Source organism: Anomaloglossus baeobatrachus, chromosome 1 (genome assembly GCF_048569485.1).
Source record: "Anomaloglossus baeobatrachus isolate aAnoBae1 chromosome 1, aAnoBae1.hap1, whole genome shotgun sequence".
Taxonomy (NCBI): Eukaryota; Metazoa; Chordata; class Amphibia; order Anura; family Aromobatidae; genus Anomaloglossus; species Anomaloglossus baeobatrachus.
Genome location: NC_134353.1, coordinates 653,780,895 through 653,794,457, shown reverse-complemented (window position 1 = coordinate 653,794,457; position 13,563 = coordinate 653,780,895). Strand labels below are relative to the sequence as shown.

The window sequence follows — 13,563 nt, the reverse complement described above, 5'->3', positions numbered from 1 at the left end:
CGCAGTTCAGGACTCCCACTTTCAATTCGTAGCTCTACCCTTCGACCTTGCCACCACACCAAGGGTCTTCACCAAAGTCATGGCGGCCGCCATGAGCGTCCTTCACACCAGGGGAGTAGTCGTTCTCCCTTACTTGGACGACCTCCTCATCAAGGCTCCGCGAATGCTCAACCAGCGTACAGATCACTGTGAACACCCTATCCCGCTTAGGGTGGCTAGTGAATCTGGACAAATCATCCCCGATCCCGTCATGATCCATCACCTTCCTGGGCATGTCCCTGGACACCCGTCGGGGCTTGATCCTTCTCCCTCAGGACAAGGTGTTCGCTCTTCAACGAGCGGTACGCTGCCTTCTATGTCCTCCGTCTCGCTCCATTCGATTCAGCATGAAGGTGCTCGGCAGGATGGTGACTGCTATGGAAGCAGTACCCTTTGCTCAACTGCACCTCCGCCCACTGCAGCTAGCCCTTCCAGCGGCCTGGGACAAGAGCCCCTTCTCCCCGGACAGACATCTTCACCTGACGCCTTCAGTCAGGTACGCACTCCGCTGGTGGCTTCGGTCCTCATCCCTATCGAAGGGGAGATCTTTTCTCCCAGTGAACTGGCTGGTCCTGACCACGGATTCCAGCCTCCTAGGCTGGGGAGCAGTGTACCGGCATCACACTGATCAAAGACGTTGGACGCCCCAGGAGTCTTCCCTACCCATAAACATCCTGGAAACCTGCGTGATCTTCCTCGCGCTCAGGACATTCTGCCCTCTGCTAGCGGGTCGTCCGATTCGAGTCCAATCGGACAATGCGACAGCTGTAGCCTATATCAATCGGCAGGGGGGCACCCGCAGCAAAGCGGCTTATCTCGAGGCCCACAAGATCCTCAGCTGGGCCGAATCGACGGGGTCAGTGATATCAGCGGTACACATACCGGGGGTAGAGAACTTGCAGCAGACTTTCTAAGTCGCCAAGGCCTTGCTGCCGGAGAATGGTCTCTCCACCCAGATGTGTTTCTACACATCTGCACTCGCTGGGGCACTCCAGACGTGGACCTAATGGCCTCAAGGTTGAATGCAAAGGTACCCGCGTTCATAGCCAGGTCACGCGACCCGCAGTCCATCGGCGCGGATGCTCTAGTCTGCTCCTGGCACCACTTCCGCCTGCCTTACATATTTCCACCTCTACCCCTGCTGCCGCGGGTAATCTGGAAGATCAAGGCAGAGGGAGTCCCGGTGATACTGATAGCACCGGACTGGCCCAGGCGCGCCTGGTACGCCGAATTAGTAAAAATGCTCACAGACGCACCGTGGCGCCTTCCAGACAACCCAGACTTGCTGACCCAAGGGCCCATTTCCCATCAGAACTCCAGAGCCCTGAAGCTGACTGCGTGGCCATTGAGACCTGGGTATTAACAAGAGCGGGATTCTCTCCCGCGGTTATTGCCACCATGATCAGCGCCCGAAAGCCTGCTTCATCCCGCATTTACCACCGTACGTGGACAATCTTCCTTTCATGGTGCAGGGAAACTAACGTCCAGCCTACGCCTCTGGCCATCCCCAGAATTCTCGACTTTCTACAATCTGGCTTGCAAGCGGGGTTGGCTCTCAGTTCCCTTAAAGGGCAGGTCTCAGCGCTCTCAATCTTCTACCAATGCCGCCTGGCTCAAAAACCGCAAGTCAAGACCTTCCTCCAGGGCGTTTCCCATCTAGTTCCCCCGTACAAACGGCCGCTGGAACCATGGGACCTCAACCTCATTCTGGACGGTCTCCAGAGGTCTCCCTTTTAACCCCTCAAGGAATCCTCCCTTGCTCTTCTGTCCTGGAAGGTAACATTCTTGGTGGCAATTACGTCCATCAGACAGGTTTCGGAGCTAGCAGCACTCTCTTGCCGTGAGCCTTTTCTGATCTTTCACCAGGACAAGGTGGTTCTGCGCCCCCTTCCGGATTTCCTTCCAAAGGTTCTTACCCCGTTTCATTTGAACGAGGACATTGTTCTGCCTTCCTTTTGTCCACACCCGGTTCATAGGGTGGAAAGGTCTCTGCATTCGTTAGACCTCGTCAGAGTTCTCAGATATTACATATCCAGGACAGCCCCCTTTAGGAAAACGGACTCTTTGTTCATCATTCCTGAGGGGCATAAGAAGGGACAGGCAGCTTCAAAGGCGACGCTGGCTCGCTGGATTCGCTGTGCGATCCAGGAAGTCTACCGCTTGCAACTCAAGCCCATTCCTAGTGGGCTGCGGGCTCATTCCACACGAGCAGTTGGCGCTTCGTGGGCCATTCGGCATCAGGCTTCAGTGGAACAGGTGTGTAAGGCTGCGACCTGGTCTAGCCTACATACGTTTTCAAAGCATTACAGAGTCCATACCCAGGTTTCAACTGAGGCAAATCTGGGTAGGAAAATTCTGCAAACGGCAGTAGAGCACCTCTCTCAGTAGGTGCTCCAGGCTGTCTGGGACTGGTTCCTAGTCCTTGGGTTGTGTTGTCTTCTTTTATTTTTCCCACCCATGGGCTGCTTTAGGACGTCCCATGGTCCTGTGTCCCCCAATGAGGCGTCAAAGAAAAATGGATTTTTGTGTACTCACTGTAGATTCGTTTTCTCTTAGCCATCATTGGGGGACACAGCACCCACCCTGTTGGGCCTTGGTTCTCTCAGTACCTTATTTGGGTATGTCTTTTTTTTTTTTTTTTTTAATGTTTCTCTGTGGAGGTAAGTTTTTACTGTTTTTTTTTTTTTTTTTCTCCTACTGCTTGTGTACTAAAACTGAGCTTGCCTGGCCCGGCCGGGGGGTGTATACTGCAGAGGAGGAGCTATGCTTTTGCATCTACTTAGTGTCCTCCTATGGATAGGCAGCATAACACCCATGGTCCTGTGTCCCCCAATGATGGCTAAGAGAAAACGATTTTACGGTGAGTACACAAAAATCCGTTTGTTATTGCCTGATTAGGCAATAGCAAGGATATGAAAAACAATGTTATTATTTTTTTGTAACTATTTTTGTAAACACATTTTTTTAGTGTGAAAATAAAAACTGAAGCTTATACTTTTTTTCTTTATAACTTGTAGATCGATATTGCTTAGTCTTTTGTTTTTCTTTTTGGACATCACAAATGTGTCAATATGTATTTATCTTTAGGAAACCAGAGAGGCGTTCATTTCGAGCTTATGCGGCTGTTCTTTATATTGACCCAAGAATGAGAATTTTTATACAGGATCACAAGGTTCAAACTAAACGATTATCTTGTTGTCTTTTCAAGCCCAGGTGAGTACAGACAAAGCAAATTAGACACAAAAAGATGTTCTCGAAACTTTGAGCTCATATCGTCTACATGTTTTACGTGAATTATGTCTCACATTTGTGTTTGGGCTTCTCCTTAACCTCTTAACGACTGCAGGCCGTATTGGTACATCCTAAGCAATCAAGGGGTAATTACCGGTGGTGATCCCTGCGCATCTCTGCTGATTTGTACAGCAGACGTGTGCCGCACAAGTGGATCCACAATCCACCTACACCTGTTAACCCTGTGCAGTGCGCTTTCAAAATGTGACCACACAGTTTAAATACCCGCTGTGGTAAATGTTCACTCACCCGCCACCATCGGAAGGCACTTGACATAATCACGTGGAGCCAATGGTAGCACAGGGTCATGTGATCACTCCTGTAGCTAGTATGACACTTCCTGTAAAGCTGGAGTCACACATGCGATTAACTCGCCCGAGTGCAATGCCAGAAAATCTCGCATTGGACTCGGACCAATGTTAATCAATGAAGCAGCTCCGATCTGCTAGTTTTTTCTCAGTCCAAATCGGACTGAGAAAAAAAAAATCCCAGCATGCTGCGTTTTGGTGAGTTTCACGTGCGAGTCACTCCTATGCAAGTCTATTGGTGCATGAAAAAAAACTGATGTCACACGGACGGCACACACACCATTCCTAGTGAAATGCGTTTTTCTAAATACATTTTTCTTTGTCGCTCCATTGGGAGACCCAGACAATTGGGTGTATAGCTTCTGCCTCTGGAGGCCACACATTACACTTTAAAAAGTGTAACCCCTCCCCTCTGCCTATACACCCTCCCGTGGACCACGGGCTCCCCAGTTTTTATGCTTTGTGTGGAAGGAGGCACACATCCACTCATGCATTCTCTTACATAGTTATGTCGGATGGAAGAAAAGAGGACCCCGATGGGGCCCCCAGCATGTTCCCTTCTCACCCCACTATGTCGGCGGTGCTGTTAAGGTTGAGGTACCCATTGCGGGTACGGAGGCTGGAGCCACATGCCGTCTCCTTCACCATCCCTTATGCGGCTCTGGGAGAAGTGGGATCCTGAGCGGTCATCCATTTGCTGGGACCGTGCTCCATCCGCAGCCCCTGGTGGAACCTGTCGGACCGGAGCCTCTTCAACCCCAGGGACCGGGCCCTGCAACTTGAAGGTACTCTGTGTCCCCATGGGGGGACTGTACAGGGAGAGCACCTTCTTCCCGGAAGCCGCGGTAGTTGTAAAACTGAGGAGTCCGGCGGACTTCCGCGCCGACCGTGCCTGCTTGTCGGGCGCGGCCTCAAATTTAGTCGCCGCGGCCTAGTCGTGAAAATCCCGCCCCCGGGCCTGCCTGTCAGGGGTAAGGGCGGGATTACCGACATGACGTCGGATGTGAGGTCTGGAGCATCCTGCATGTCTCCCTCCCCCCTCATTGACCACTGTGGGGACCCCAGATTCCCGCTCTTTGCTGGCGCCGCCCTCGGCCCCATTCCTCCCCTGAGAGCTCCGGCGGCCATTTTTTGGCATTCTGCCGGTGGATGCTTCTCAGTGACACAGCTCTGCAGCTCCGGGGGATCCACGACAGGGAATCTGGAGGACACACTCCGCTCGTTAGCGGTCGGTATGCCACACCGGTCACCCGGTGCTGGTCTCCCTAGGGTGCCGGAATAGATACTTATATATATATATATATAATAGATATATATATCTGTTCGGTCAGGCTGTATACCCTTTTCCCATATACCCTCAGTGGTCACTCTCCTAGGAGACAACAGCATGTCGTCCACAAGGAGCAAAGCTACTAAGGCACAGGTTTTTTTCGCGGCCTGTACCTCTTGTGGGGCTATGTTGCCTGCGGGTTCCACCTACCCTCACTGTGAGCAATGCTCGACTCCTGCCACGCTTGCTCAGCCGGAGCCTCGGGCACTTGTGGGCCCCTCGGCTCATGTAGATCCACCTGCTCCCCCTGAGCAGGCTGCAGGGACAGAGTCACCGGTGTTGGCCTCTTTCGCTGAGAAACTCTCTGTCACTTTCTCAATCCATTGCACAGTCTATGGACAAATGGTCATCTAAGCTGCTTGAGGCATTGCAGTCCAGACCGGGCCCTTCACAGGCCCCGGCCCCGGTTAGCTTGTCTCCTCCAGGCCCCTCTCGGTCCGCGCCGCAGCGCGCTCCCAGGTTAGCCCCTAGGTCTCAGGCGAAGGACTCCTGCCCGGACCGCAGTCCCAGACCGGCTAAGCGATCTCGCTGGGACTCTTCCCCGGCCTCCTCACGCTGCTCGGGATCCCAGCTTGAGGACTCTCAGGAAGACGAGGCGGACGTGGGAGCTCATAGCTCTGACCCTGACTTCCCCCTTAACCTTGATACACCTGAGGGGGAAGCCTTAGTAAATGATCTTATCTCGTCCATCAACCAGGTGTTGGATCTCTCACCCCCGCCTCCTCCTGTCGAGGAGTCGGCTTCTCAGCAGGAGAAACCCCAATTTCGGTTCCCCAAACGTACGCGCAATACATTTTTTGATCACTCTAACTTCAGGGATGCTGTCCAGAAGCCCAGAGCGGTCCCGGACAAGCGCTTTGCTAAAAGGCACACTGACACGCGTTATCCCTTTCCATCTGAAGTCGTTAAGGGCTGGGCACACTCTCCCAAGGTGGATCCTTCAGTATCCAGATTGGCTGCTAGGTCCGTTGTGTCTGTTGCCGATGGCTCATCCCTGAACGATGCCACTGACAGACAGACTTCACCAAGAGCGCTATCTATGAGGCCACGGGCGCGTCTTTCGCCCCGGCCTTTGCGGCTGTGTGGGCTCTCCAAGCAATCTCGGCTTGTCTGACTGAGATTAATGCTGTCACGCGGAATTCTGCTCCGTATATTTCCTCATTGACCTCTCAGGCATCAGCCTTTTCGGCCTACGCCATGAACGCCGTCCTGAACTCCACTAGCCGTACGGCTGTAGCATCTGCTAACTCCGTGGCAGTCCGCAGGGCCATGTGGCTGCGCGAATGGAAAGCAGACTCTGCTTTCAAAAGGTTCTTAACTGGTTTGCCTTTTTCTGGCGACCGTTTATTTGGCGAACGATTGGATGAGATTATTAAGGAATCCAAGGGAAAGGACTCCTCCTTACCCCAGTCCAAACCTAAGAGACCTCAGCAGAGAAAAATCCAATCGAGGTTTCGGTCCTTTCGTCCCTCCGCCAAGCCCCAATCCTCTTCGTCCAACAGGCCGGAGAAAGGCCAGAGGAACTCCTATGCGTGGCGGTCCAAGTCACGCCCCCAAAAGGCCGCAGGAGGCACTGCCTCCAAGACGGCCTCCTCATGACTCTCTGCCTCCCCTAGCCACATCCTCGGTCGGTGGCAGGCTCTCCCGCTTTGGCGACGCCTGGTGGCCACATGTTCAAGACTGATGGGTGAGAGACATTCTGTCTCATGGTTACAGGATAGAGTTCAGCTCCCGACCTACGGCTCGTTTCTTCAGAACCTCTCCGCCCCCCGCACAGGCCGACGCACTTTTTCAGGCAGTGGACGCTCTGAAGATGGAAGGAGTTGTGATTCCCTTTCCCCTTCAGGAACGTGGTCGCGGATTTTACTCCAACTTGTTCGTGGTGCCAAAAAAGGACGGGTCATTCCGTCCCGTTCTGGACCTCAAGCTACTCAACAGACATGTGAGAACCAGACTGTTTCGGATGGAATCTCTCCGCTCGGTCATCGCCTCGATGTCACAAGGAGACTTCCTAGCATCGATCGACATCAAGGATGCTTATCTCCATGTGCCGATCGCACCCGAACATCAACGTTTCCTGCGTTTCGCCATCGGAGACGAACACCTCCAGTTCGTGGCATTGCCTTTCGGCCTGGCGACAGCCCCACGGGTTTTCACCAAAGTCATGGCATCCGTCGTGGCGGTCCTGCACTCTCAGGGCCACTCGGTGATCCCCTACTTAGACGATCTCCTAGTCAGGGCCCCTTCTCGGGTGGCGTGTCAACAAAGCCTTACCGTCGCTCTGGCGACTCTCCAGCAGTTCGGGTGGATCATCAATTTCCCGAAATCCAAGTTGACACCGACCCAATCACTGACTTACCTCGGGATGGAGTTTCATACCCAGCCAGCGTTAGTCAAGCTACTGCGGGACAAACAGCTTTCTCTGCAGGCGGGGGTGCAATCACTTCTTCGGAGTCAGTCACACCCCTTAAGGCGCCTCATGCACTTCCTGGGGAAGATGGTGGCAGCTATGGAGGCAGTGCCGTTCGCGCAATTCCATCTACGGCCACTCCAATGGGACATTCTTCGCAAATGGGACAAGAGTGCGGCTTCCCTCGACAAGAACATCTTTCCCTTGCAACCAAAACATCAATTCAGTGGTGGCTCCTACCCACATCTCTGTCTCGGGGAAAATCCTTCCTACTCCCAACCTGGGCCGTGGTCACCACGGACGCGAGCCTGTCAGGTTGGGGAGCGGTTTTTCTACACCACAGGGCTCAAGGAACCTTGACTCCGATAGAATCGTCCCTTCAGATCAATATCCTGGAGATAAGGGCAGTATATCTAGCCCTATTGGCTTTCCATCGGTGGCTGGAGGGCAGGCAGATCCGAATACAGTCGGACAACGCCACTGCCGTCGCCTACATCAACCACCAAGGCGGCACTCGCAGTCGTCAAGCCTTCCAGGAAGTCCGGCGGATTCTGCAGTGGGTGGAAGCCACAGGCTCCACCATCTCCGCAGTGCACATCCCGGGCGTAGAAAACTGGGAAGCAGATTTTCTCAGTCGTCAGGGCATGGACGCGGGGGAATGGTCTCTGCACCCAGACGTGTTTCGAGAGATCTGTCGCCGCTGGGGAACGCCGGACGTCGATCTCATGGCGTCGCGGCACAACAACAAGGTACCGGCCTTCATGGCACGGTCTCAGGATCACAGAGCTCTGGCAGCGGACGCTTTAGTCCAGGATTGGTCGCAGTTTCGACTGCCTTATGTGTTTCCCCCTCTGGCGATGCTGCCCAGAGTACTACGCAAGATCAGGTCCGACTGCCGTCGTGCCATTCTCGTCGCTCCAGACTGGCCGAGGCGGTCGTGGTATCTGGATCTGTGGCATCTCACGGTGGGTCAACCGTGGGCACTTCCAGACCGCCCAGACTTGCTGTCACAAGGCCCGTTTTTCCATCTGAATTCTGTGGCCCTCAACCTGACTGTGTGGCCATTGAGTCCTGGCTCCTAGCGTCTTCAGGGTTATCTCAGGATGTCATTGCTACCATGAGGAAGCCAACGTCCGCCAAGATCTATTACAGGTCTTGGCAAATCTTCCTATCCTGGTGCGCTGATAACGGTTTTCCTCCATGGCCGTTTGCCTTACCCACTTTTCTTTCATTCCTACAATCTGGAATGGACAAGGGTTTGTCCCTCAGCTCTCTGGAGGGCCAAGTATCGGCGCTCTCCGTGTTTTTTCAAAAGCGTCTTGCCAGGCTTCCGCAGGTCCGCACGTTCCTGTAGGGGGTCTGCCACATAGTCCCACCTTACAAACGTCCGTTGGAACCCTGGGATCTTAACAGGGTCCTGACGGCTCTTCAAAAACCACCTTTTGAGCCGCTGCGGGATGTCTCTCTCTCACGCCTTTCGCAGAAGGTGGCCTTCCTGGTGGCAGTCACATCACTTCGGAGAGTGTCTGAGCTTGCAGCGCTGTCATGCAAAGCCCCCTTCCTGGTTTTTCACCAGGATAAGGTGGTTCTGCGTCCTGTCCCGGAATTTCTCCCTAAGGTGGTATCCCCTTTTCTCGATCGTTTCATTGGGGGACACAGGACCATGGGTTATGCTGCTGTCACTAGGAGGCTGACACTAAGTAAACATAAAAAAGTTAGCTCCTCCCTAGCAGCATACACCCCGAGCCGGAGGCGGGCTCAGATCAGTTTTTAGCTTAGTGTCGTAGGAGGCTGATGTGGGCCGTCTCGGCCCCCCTCAGCCATGTATTTTTTTGCGCTTTTTTTCTTTTATTTCGGCGCCGCTCATCACTCTCATACCTGTCGTCGTCTTCTTCTCTGCAGGTATTCGCTTCACTCATTCTCCGCAGCCCCGTGGGTACCGCTCCCCAGGGTCGCAGGGGCTTGAGACGTCGGGGCCCTCTCCCCCGCCCGTCCCCGTGGTACCACTCCTGGGGGTGCGCGTGTGGGCAGGTTGTTTTGTGGGCACCCCTGATTCGCCCTGAGGTATCACCCCAAAGGGCGTACAAGGGAGTACAGCAGGGATGGATCCTCCGCAGCGTGTGTGATAGGGGGCTGTCTACCCCCATCATGATGTCCACTACCCTGCCTCAGCACGCTCTCCCCCGGAGCCTTCCTGGACGAGCAGCGCTGTTCACAGGCAGGGCAGGGAGCCCTGCCTGCACCGCATCCATCGCTGAGCCGGCGCCGCCGATTGCAGGTAGGACCGACTTCCCTGCTCTTTCCCCCGGCCCTCTCCATAAATTTAGTCCCCGGTCTCGGCCTAGTCGCTCCTGCGTCCTAGCCACGCCCCCCTGCAGCGCTATTGGCCGCCGGTCGTCTCCCTCTGTACCTCCCACTGCTCTGCCTCCTGGCTGATGGTGGGGGCTGTAAATCCTCCTGGCTTTTTCGCGCCGGAATCCTGCTCCTCCCCCAGCCTCCTCCAGCGTCCCCTCTCCATTTTAGCCTGCCTCTGGTCTCCTGAGGCTGCAGCGCGCCGGCGTTCTGAGTTTTCTGGCCAGCTCATTCCTGGACTCCACTTCTGGACTGGTGGGCAGCACGCAGGACCTGGGTAAGCTCTGCTCCTAAGGAGTAGCCCTCACTAGGTAGCATTCTCTGAGTTTAGGGACGAGTTAACCCTCTCCTGTCTCCTTCCTAGCAGCCACCAGGGAGAGTACCTGTTTGCACCATGCCTAAGGCTAAGCCCACCCAATCCAAGCAGGCCCCCTTTGCACTATTTTTTGCATGCTCCTCCTGCAGCTCCAAATTTTCCCAGGGTCAGGACGCCCCACTATGCTCCGTCTGTTCTACAGACGCGCAGCCTCCGCAGAACTCGCAGCCTCCGCGGCCGACGTTTCTGATACCGCAGACGCCACAGCGCCATATGCTGCAGGGCCCTGCGTCCCGCCCCCCCCCGACTGGCTAGCGTCCCTGTCCCAGTCCGTAGATTCCCTCTCTGAGGCTTCTCAGACCATCGCGCAAGCTCTACGCCTGCTGCCGACGCTCGCCCAGATTCCCGCAGACCCGGCGCAATTGCCTCCGGAGCAGGTGAGCCCCGTTGCAGGGTCCTCCTCTGCTGCTCAGAAACGGACCCGCCAGGTCTCGTCCTCAGACTCTTCCCAGGTTTCACCTTCATCCCCAGGTCCAGACCGTCAGTCCTCCAGGGAGGCTTCTGACTGCTCCGAGGATGATTCCGATGCGGTACCCCTGCAGGACTCAGAGCAGGCGGACGATATCCGGCACATGGTAAATAGCCTGATAGAAGCAGTAAACCAGACCTTGAAGGTACAGGTGGACCCAGTCTCCTCCCAGAGCACCCAGATCTCCTTTAAGCGGGTGAAGCGGGCCCAGAACACATTCAGCGGACATCCAGAATTCGCTGAGTTACTGCGCAGCCACAGGCAACAGCCGGACAGGATATTTACCAGCGGGAAGTCCATCGATTTGCATTATCCCTTTCCTGAGGGTCTTAGAAAGGATTGGGCAGGTTCCCCTGTGGTCGACCCCCCCAATCTCCCGCCTGTCTTCTCACACAGTCCTTCCACTCACTAACGGTACGTCTCTCAAAGACCCTACGGACCGTACTATTGACAGGTTGGCCCGTTCCGCCTGCGAGGCAGCGGGCTCATCCCTCTCTCCGGCCTTCGCCTCGGTTTGGGTTGCGAAGGCCCTGATGTCCTGGGCGGACACGCTACGCTGCGGTCTCCGCGCCATTCCTGCCAATCCGGACCTGGTTCCCATCGCCTCGCAGATTTCCCTCGCGGGTGAGTACTTGCTCAATGCAGCCCTGGCGTCTGCAAGTTGCGCGACCCAGGCCGCCAGCAACAATGTGGCCATCCGTCGAGCCCTTTGGCTCCGGTCCTGGAACGCGGATGCGGCCTCTAAGAAGTCACTAACTTCTCTGCCCTTCCTAGGGGAGCGTCTCTTCGGAGATGGGCTGGACCAGCTGATCTCCGATGCAACGGGAGGAAAGAGTACATCTCTCCCCCAATTGCGTCCCAAGCGCTTCCAGAATCGGCGCTCCACCGCTCGTTTCCGGCCCTTTCGCAGCTTCAGCTCCAATCCCCAGCCGCGGAAAAGCCGCTCTCCTCCGAGAGACAGGAAGACCCCGTCATTCAAGACCAATCCCGCCTGGCGTTCACGCCCCCGCCAGTCCACGAGATCCTCTTCCGGTTACCGCCGTCGTTCATCCAAGTGACTCGCGGTCGGCGCGCAACAGCGCCAGACTTGTGGGAGGGCGTCTGTCTCGTTTTCAGCATGTGTGGATCCCCCTGACCGCCGATGCCTGGGTCAGAGAGATCATCACATCAGGCTACAAAATAGAATTCGAGGCAAAGCCACCGAGACGTTTTTTCCTATCTCGCCCTCCCGAGTCTACCGCGCGGGCTCGCGCGTTCTTTCACTCCATAGACTCCCTCCTCCGAACCGGAGTCGTGGTACCAGTCCCTCCCGCAGAGCGTTTCAAGGGGTTCTATTCCAACCTTTTCGTGGTCCCCAAAAAGGACGGCTCTGTCCGTCCCGTCCTCGACCTAAAGCTTCTGAACAGGTCGGTGAGACCTCGGCCGTTTCGAATGGAGTCACTCCGGTCCGTCATCGCGTCCATGGAGGTAGGCGAATTCCTGGCATCGCTGGATATTCAAGACGCCTATCTTCACGTCCCGATAGCCACCTCTCACCAACAGTTCCTCCGCTTTGCGATAGCGGAAGATCACTTCCAGTTCACGGCTCTTCCCTTCGGCCTCGCATCCGCACCCAGGGTCTTTACGAAGATCATGGCTGCTGCCATGTCCGTCCTGCATGCCAGGGGTGTCATGGTCATCCCGTACTTGGACGATATGTTGATAAAGGGCTCTTCCTTCGAGGACTGTCGTCTTGGGGTTCAGGTCACGATCGACACCCTTTCACGGTTAGGGTGGCTGATAAATTGGAAGAAGTCCTCTCTGATCCCGGCCCGTCGGATCACCTTTTTAAGCATGGTATTCGATACCATCCAAGGCCGAGTTTTCCTCACACAGGAGAAGATCTCCCTACAACGAGGACTCCGCGCTCTCCGGCGTCAGCGCCAAGTGTCCATCAGGTTCGGCATGCGAGTCCTCGGTCGTATGGTGGCGGCGATGGAAGCGGTACCCTTTGCACAGTTCCATCTCCGACCCCTCCAGCTGGCCTTGCTGAAGAAGTGGGACAGATCTCCCTTTTCTCTGGACCGCAGGTTTCATCTTTCGCCGGAGACCCGCCACTCCCTCCGTTGGTGGCTCAATCAGCGCAACCTCGCATCAGGGAGGTCTTTCCTCCCGCTCCACTGGAAGATAGTGACCACCGACGCCAGTCTCCAGGGCTGGGGAGCAGTGTTTCGACATCACACAGCGCAGGGCCGATGGTCACCGAGAGAGAGTTGCCTCCAGATCAACATTTTGGAGATAAGAGCCATCCGGCTAGCCTTGCAGCAGTTTCGGCACCTCGTACAGGGTTGCCCGGTCAGGATCCAGTCGGACAATGCGACGGCGGTGGCGTACATCAACCACCAAGGCGGCACAAGAAGTGTCAGGGCGATGCGAGAAGTCAAGAAGATCTTGCACTGGGCCGAGTGTCATCACTCCCTGATCTCAGCAGTACACATCCCAGGCGTGGACAATTGGGCGGCGGACTTCCTCAGCAGGGAAGGCCTCGCCTCCGGAGAATGGTCCCTCAACCGGGAAGTCTTCAACCAGATCTGCGACAGATGGGGAGTTCCGGACGTGGACCTAATGGCCTCCCGGTTCAACCGTCAGGTTCCGCACTTTGTAGCACGGTGCCGCGACCGCTTGGCTTTAGGAGTCGACGCCCTCACCCTGTCATGGAGCCAGTTCAGTCTCCCGTACATCTTCCCTCCGCTCCCTCTAATTCCGAGGGTCCTCAAGAAGATCAAGGCGGAAGGGATACCGGTCATCCTAGTGGCTCCGGACTGGCCCAGGCGAGCATGGTTCGTGGAACTAACTCAGCTCCTCGCAGACGCTCCGTGGTGCCTTCCAGACCGTCCAGATCTCCTGCAGTAGGGGCCTCTCTTCCATCAGAACTCACAGGTCCTAAATTTGACGGCCTGGCCATTGAATCCTGGGTTCTAGCTAAGGCTGGTTTTTCCTCAAAAGTGA

General features: G+C 55.6%; 1 protein-coding gene across 5 annotated transcripts in view; it reads left to right on the top strand.

Moving 5' to 3' along the window:
- MORC2 (MORC family CW-type zinc finger 2) overlaps nt 1-13,563 on the top strand; it is a 384,344-nt gene that overhangs the window by 168,912 nt on the left and 201,869 nt on the right. For all 5 annotated transcript variants that reach the window (XM_075319941.1, XM_075319943.1, XM_075319945.1 and 2 more), the window contains one exon: nt 3,127-3,252. In XM_075319941.1, coding sequence (XP_075176056.1) covers nt 3,127-3,252 — 126 coding nt within the window. The remainder of the gene's footprint in view (nt 1-3,126; nt 3,253-13,563) is intronic.